The 7,149-nt window shown below is 32.4% G+C and overlaps 1 protein-coding gene across 1 annotated transcript; it reads right to left on the reverse strand.

Moving 5' to 3' along the window:
* Positions 1-2,179: 2,179 nt before the first annotated feature.
* Positions 2,180-6,912, reverse strand: LOC128988071 (peptidoglycan-recognition protein SB2-like). The gene is made up of 4 exons (XM_054409266.1): positions 6,733-6,912; positions 3,413-3,690; positions 2,915-3,042; positions 2,180-2,415 (listed from the first exon to the last, which is right to left on the reverse strand). Exons 2-4 carry the CDS (start codon positions 3,679-3,681, stop codon positions 2,261-2,263), a joined length of 552 nt encoding a protein of 183 aa, XP_054265241.1. The 5' UTR covers positions 3,682-3,690; positions 6,733-6,912; the 3' UTR covers positions 2,180-2,260.
* Between the last annotated feature and the right edge of the window lie 237 nt (positions 6,913-7,149).

The following is a 7,149-nucleotide window of genomic DNA, read 5'->3' on the forward strand; positions in this document are numbered from 1 at the left end:
TGACTGCACTACCTAGATCAACGTACAAAGTATAGATAAGATTAAGGATCCTAGAGGTAGCTTCTTAGCTATACTTGTACCCCGCTCCACCCTAGACACTAATATGTGGAAATCTCCAGGCTCTGTGGAGTCTAGAGTCATCTGAAGTGACTGTACTGCCTAGAACAACGTACAGACAAAACAAAGTGTACATGAGATAAGTGTAGTTCCTAGAGCGATTCCTTAAGACTCGCTTTCCACTCTAGCCTATACACTAAAATGTGAAATTTTCCTGTATTTGTGGAGTATACAACTATCTGAAGTGACTCTACTGCCTATAACAACTTAGGAGATAGTGGTTCTTAAATGTAGCTTATTGGTCAACCCCCGCTCCTACCGCAGCTTAGAAAACAACACGTGGGCCCCCCTTGTCTTCGTAGACTCTACAGTCAATTGGTGTGACTGTACTGTCTAGGGCAACGTACAAAAGAGGGATGTTTACATTTAGATTAGTACTTACGGTCAAAATAAGGTCAATACGTTTACAATAAAATAATTTTGAAACCGCATAAAACCCCTCCACCTACACTGATCTAATATAACATAAATTTTGTACAACGATCGTCCTAACATTGGCTACTTTTAGAAATAAAAACCTCATTTTGTTAAAATCCTTGGAGGTTTTATTTTATTATATGTTTCATAAATGTGCCAAATTAGGAAGGTCAATTGTAGCATTGACTATACACCTCTACAGTAGAGGTGTATAGTCGATGATTGTAGGGACATAAGTTAATTGGAGGATGTTAAATACAAATTGTTATATACCTCACTAATACTATGTACATATGCAAAAGCGTAATTATACTTTTAATTATTAGGTTTGACGTGCTTAAATAATATGCCTGATACTATTGTTTACGAAACTCCTAGAGCAGTTCCTAAAATATTCGTTAAAAAAAGTAATTTAATGTTGCAGTCCTATTTATTAATGACATTTCCTTTCTTAAATTTCATAAGTAAAATTTATTTAATGATTTTTTTATTTTGAAGGATTAATGAAACTGTTAAAATAAAACACTTGTTTTGTACTTACCTTTCAAATATGTTTCATAATTCACATATTAATTTTCTGTTTAGGCATTATTACATTCTATGACCATGTATACATAATATTAGTGGCTATATTCGATTAAAAATGACATATACTTCAGGTAATTTTTCTAATTCTAACTGAAGTCCAACTGAACATGAATAATCGGAAAACTTAACATGATACCTTTCGGAGTATATCAAACTTACACTATCTTCGCATTAAGATAAGGCAATTAACTCAATATAAACAACTCAAATATTCTATCATGCACGGTTGATACGATAAGGTTCTTCAATACGTCTAATATTTCAGATCACAGCTTTATCAGACTATTTTAATTAAACTTTATAAAGACCGTGACAAAAACAGTACTTTGTTATTACAAAATTTTAAAATTAAAATACCTAAATAATTTGTAATTGTTGTTACATATATTTATGTAATTTGTGCCGTATTAAAACAATATAAAAACAAAAGTGATTTAATCTTCATTTACATTTTAATAAAAAAATAAAATAAAAACTGCTTCTTGTGCCGTAGAACGTAAATTGGTCCCTAAAAGATGCCTAATATCTCAGTTAGTGGTTTAGCCTAAGAATTTTTTTATTACTACAAAAGTAGTTATCTACGATTGACGATTGAAATATGTTGACGATTGTGACATAATATTTTTATATTTAATTGTTACATTATAAATCTGATTTTTTAAATATTAATAAAGTTAGGACTTAAAAATATTTTTATTTATTTTTTATTATCCTGTATCTAGTCTTTTTTATCTTAATTCATAAAAAGAACACATTAATTTATGTAATTCAATAGAATTATAATAAACAGTAAATCTCTTCATATCAGGGTAAGTAATAATTCGCTAAATAAATTGTGTTTATGTTGTTAATTAATCTTGTTACTTTTCCACTCCTTGACTCTAGGGATTATAAGTGAAACAAAAATTAAGGCAAATATCAAACGTCGTCAATATGGTTAATTAAAAATACTATCTATTTACATTTTATATGCTTTAACAATGAGACGAAATTATTTTTCTTCGTTCCAAAAAGAATTACAACCACGTAAAACAGTTTGAGCTGTGTGAATGTCACTTTCTTAAGAAATGTTCATGTGATGTATTTCAATTTGACCCTTTTAATGTTGACATCTACAGTCAAACGCCACGCAATGGTGTCATAGCTTATCTTCTTCTTCTTCTTCTTCTTCTTCTTTGTCTCCCAAGTGGTCTACTGTTCCAGTTTGGACGTCTTCTGTTAAATACTTATGTTTTATCCCGTACAACACTATCGTTTTTGCCGTCTTAATCATATTTTCTGGTACATCCATCTCTGAAATCAAATTCGTTTAGTTAAAACAGTTAACACTGTCAAACCTACCATGATAAATTTGAGTTTTAACATGAATTTACTGAATTCTTTGTGAAAGATTCAACGCTGAGTTAAGAGTCCTTGGAGGTTAAGGCCAACGTGGATAATTTCAAACAGGCGCTGTCGAGTTATTTCCATCTTAAAATATGTTTTCGGATACCAAAGTCTTAGTAATTTAAACATTTGTTGCACTGTGAGATGAGAAATTTTCTTTTTCGTTTCTTAATTGTTTTATGTGTTAGAACGTATAGGCTCCAAGCACCCTTAAAGGTATTCATTGTCTAAGTCTTTGAATGATGACCACGTCATTGAAAGATTAGAGTAGTGTGTGACCGTGGTAGCCTATAAAGGTACACAACCTAATTTAAAGTCTATCGATCATTTAAAACTGAATATTCGAATTTATCACTCCAACTGAGTACTGAATGTAACTTTTACTAAGATGTTTCCTCAGTCTTACCCAAGTAAGGTCCTATGAAGCCTATATCGAGTGTTCGACCCTTGAGCACCCACTGTCCTTGCATTGCACAACTTTCATGGTCCCACCCTCGACCCTCATATATGTTACCGTCTGCACCTACGAGGAAACTGAAACGAAATGTTCATCTTTACAAGTAAACACTACATTTAAACAAATACTTCACTATGTAAATTATTATCACTCTCCATGTTATGTTGTCCTCCATTATACGGGACTGAGATGTGAAGATTAACGTTTAATATCTCCCAGCTAACTGCCAACTACCTAATAGTTTAATCATCTAGTTTTTACATTACAACTAGGCAACCAAGTGTTCAAATTTTTGAATGCAATAAAATTTACGTGTAGTGTCATACAAAATTGAGTCAATGTTATAAAATTAACTACAAATCCAAGGGTTCAACAAACTGTTGATTTACAATATGTCACACAGCAACACTATCTTTCAAAGACCTGTTTCACAACAAATTATCTTACTTGTGCATTATATCAGGACATCCCACCCACATATGGTCTTCCTGCAGCTCCCTTAAAATCCTGCTGCACTGGTTGACGTTGTAGCAAGGGTCAGTGTGTGTGTAAACCACCCTAACCTTCTTCAGGGGATGTTTCAGGGGAGCAAAACGTTCCACCTGCCCGGGGACTGCGCCCCACTGGTCCCGGGTGATGATCTTGGATGGATCATAAGGGGCAGGTAGAGGTTCCAGTTTTGGAAGTCCTTTATGACCGGAATGTTGGGCCCCCATTGTAAGTTACTGTGGAACATTGTATACTTTTATGCTGAGTTAATATGCATTTTAAAAGTTAAGTATTGAATTTATTGAAAACGTCATTTATTTTTGTACTTTGGTCTTATACCAACCACACTGATAAATCGACTTCCAAAAAAAATTTATTTAGTTTAAATAACAAAATCTCCCTAACCTAACTTAACCACCCTTAGGTTAGGTTATAATTATTATGTGTGGAGTTAGGTATCGTTGGTATAATACCAAAGTACCTTTATTATTTTGCAAATACATTCTAGATTGAAATATTTTAACGAGCTTGCACTATAATAGGAACATCATAACAATTCGTCTTCCAGTACTATTAGATATACAGGGTGATTGATATAAGTGTGCCAGCCGTTTTATTCGAAAACTATAAGAGATATCAAAGAAATTTAAATGGTAAGTGCCTTGGATTTTTTATTTAAAAAATTGTTGTCAAGTCAAACATTATATTTTAGCCGCCATTTTTCTAATATGGCCGCCAACATTGATTTTTCTTACGGAACACCCTGCATTTTATGATGTATTCTGGTTGAAAAAGTAATTTTAAGACGATTTTATTCTTGTCATTTTTCCATAAACCTAACCGTTTCAAAGATAATAATGGTTAAAGTTTTGAAATTTCTGCATGAGATAGAGTATAAGCAAGCATGCCAGCTTGTTTTGTTCGAAAACCATTCAAAATTTCACAACTTAAACCATTATTATCTTTGAAACGGTTAGGGTTATGAAAAAAATGACAAGAATAAAATCGTCTTAAAATTTCTCTTTCTACCAGAATACATCATAAAATACAGGGTATTCTATAAGAAAAATCAAAGTTGGCGGCCATATTGGAAAAATGGCGGCTGAAATAATTTTTTGGACTTGACTATAATTTTTTAAATAAAAAATCCAAGGCACTTACCATTTAACTTTTTTTGATATCTCTTATAGTTTTCGAATAAAACGGCTGGCACACTTATATCAATCACCCTGTATTTACACTTTATACTGTTAATATTAACATGTGATAATCACATACAAAATATATTAGAATAGTGTTTAATTTTGACATCGGTCTTCACCAGACCCAATAGGATAATGTTCAATTTAGTTTTTATTAAAGCTTTCAAATGAAATTCACAAAAAGAATAGGAAGGAGAACAATATGAATTGTGGGAGAGTTAAAGGGACTCAGCTAGAATGCTAAGAAGTTGTACCAACCAGAGAAACATTTGAAGAGAGTTTGTCCAATGTCCAGGCCTTATAACTCCTTTAGGAGCTCAAATAAGTAATTAGAATTAATCAAGAGGATTGTATAGTATGTATTATTGGAAGTACATGTTGCTTGCGTTGTTGCTTTTCATATACTAATACCTTCTTGGCACAAATCAAACCTATTATGGAAATACAGCCTTTTAAAAACAATATTACCGTAATATAAGTATGATTATTATTGTATACAGGGTGGCTGAAAAGTAACTTGCACCCCCACTTAACTTTTCAACCATTTGAGATATTTGAAATTGGTTGGCGGCAACCTTCTTAGATATGAGGGGCTACAATAATTATGGTCAATTTTGAAAATTATCCCCCTAGGGGTAGAGGGGGTAGGGGGTAGCTCAAAATTTTCAAATGACAAGTATAGTCGAGTTTGGTATCATTTTACAGGTCTTGACGAAACATAAACGGTGACATAAAGAAAACCAAAATCGGCTCACAAATAACAAAATGGCGCCCTAAAACATTTCAAATCCAAATAACCATTAGGGTGGCAAAACAATTAACTTGCTCCCTGGTTATCTTTTTAACTATTTGAGATATTTGAAATCGGTTTGCGGCAACTTGTTTGGATATAAATGGCTACAATAATAATGGACTGTTTTGAAAATTTTGCCCTTAGGGGTAGCGGGGGTAGGGGGTAGCTCAAAATTTTCAAATATCAAGTATAGTCGAGTTTGATATCATTTTGTAGGTCCTGACAAAACATAACAATTAACATAAAGAAAATAGAAATCGGACCATTATTAACAAAATGGCAGTTCAAAATTACTTTAAATAACCATTGTCTCAATCATTTTTAGCTGCCATTTTGTTATTAATGGTCCGATTTCTATTTTCTTTGTGTTATTTTTTATGTTTCGTTCAGACCTGTAAAATAATACCAAACTCGACTATACTTGCTATTTGAAACTTTTGAGCTACCCCCTACCCCCGCTACCCCTAAGGGCAAAATTTTCAAAACGGTCCATAATTATTGTAGCTCTTCATATCCAAACAAGGTGCCGCAAACCGATTTCAAATATCTCAAATAGTTAAAAAGATAACCAGGGTGCAATTTAATTTTTTTGCCACCCTCATGGTTATTTGGATTTGAAATGTTTTATGGTGCCATTTTGTTATTTGTGAGCCGATTTTGGTTTTTATTTATGTCACCGTTTATGTTTCGTCAAGACCTGTAAAATGATACCAAACTCGGTTGTACGTGTCATTTGAAAATTTTGAGCTTCCCCCTACCCCCGCTACCCCTAAAGGAATAATTTTCAAAATTGACTATAATTATTGTAGCCCCTCATATCTAAGAAGGTTGCCGCAAACCGATTTCAAATATCTCAAATGGTTGAAAAGTTTAAGGGGGTGCAAGTTACTTTTCAGCCACCCTGTATAAATCTATAGTATGAGTTTTCAAACACTCTTCATACAATATGTTTTACAGGGTTTCATGTTATTGATCCCGCTAAACAAATAGTTTAATGTAACCTAACTTAACCTAACTGATTGAAAAGTTATTGAAACAACCATGCACTATAAAAGGAGATTGACAATAGAAACTTATGGATTTAAAGGTTAATATAGATCTCAATTTTCTATCTATAAACAGTAATTGTATATAGTCAAAAGAAATACTTAATTCTTTTGCATTTAACATGGGTACTTATTATTCATTTACTGCATGTTAATTAACAAAAACATAACTACTTATTGAAACAACGAAATCCTAGTGAATCTTAAATAGCAAATAAAGCAACACTCTCAACTTACGTAAATTTTTGAAACAGATGAGACTAATTGGACTGTTTTGAAACAACTCACATAACGTTTACGGAGAAGAATGACTGTACCAAGGTATGTAATCTTGTAATAAAAGTGTCATTGTGTAATGTTAGAATTTTGCGTTGGTTGAAACGTCAACCATTCACCACCCTCGAGATTCCTTAACTCTATTTTGGTCGAGAATGGAATGCAAATGTAACTCAACATTATCTTTAGTATTATGTAAGCTTAAAATAAATGACGATAGTCTTGTCGTATTGGTATTTTAAGAGGCGTGTTGATCAGTGTTGTGTCTGTGAATTAATCATTGGTGTATTAATTTTATATTGAAATATGTTCCTTGTTATTTGTTTAGAAATATATAAATTTGTGATTGTTAAATTGTTATAAACTGAAAAACAAGTT

This window comes from Macrosteles quadrilineatus, unplaced genomic scaffold (genome assembly GCF_028750875.1).
Source record: "Macrosteles quadrilineatus isolate MER2022 unplaced genomic scaffold, UCM_ALF_1.0 Scaffold_2__2_contigs__length_208266976, whole genome shotgun sequence".
In the NCBI taxonomy this organism is placed as follows: Eukaryota; Metazoa; Arthropoda; class Insecta; order Hemiptera; family Cicadellidae; genus Macrosteles; species Macrosteles quadrilineatus.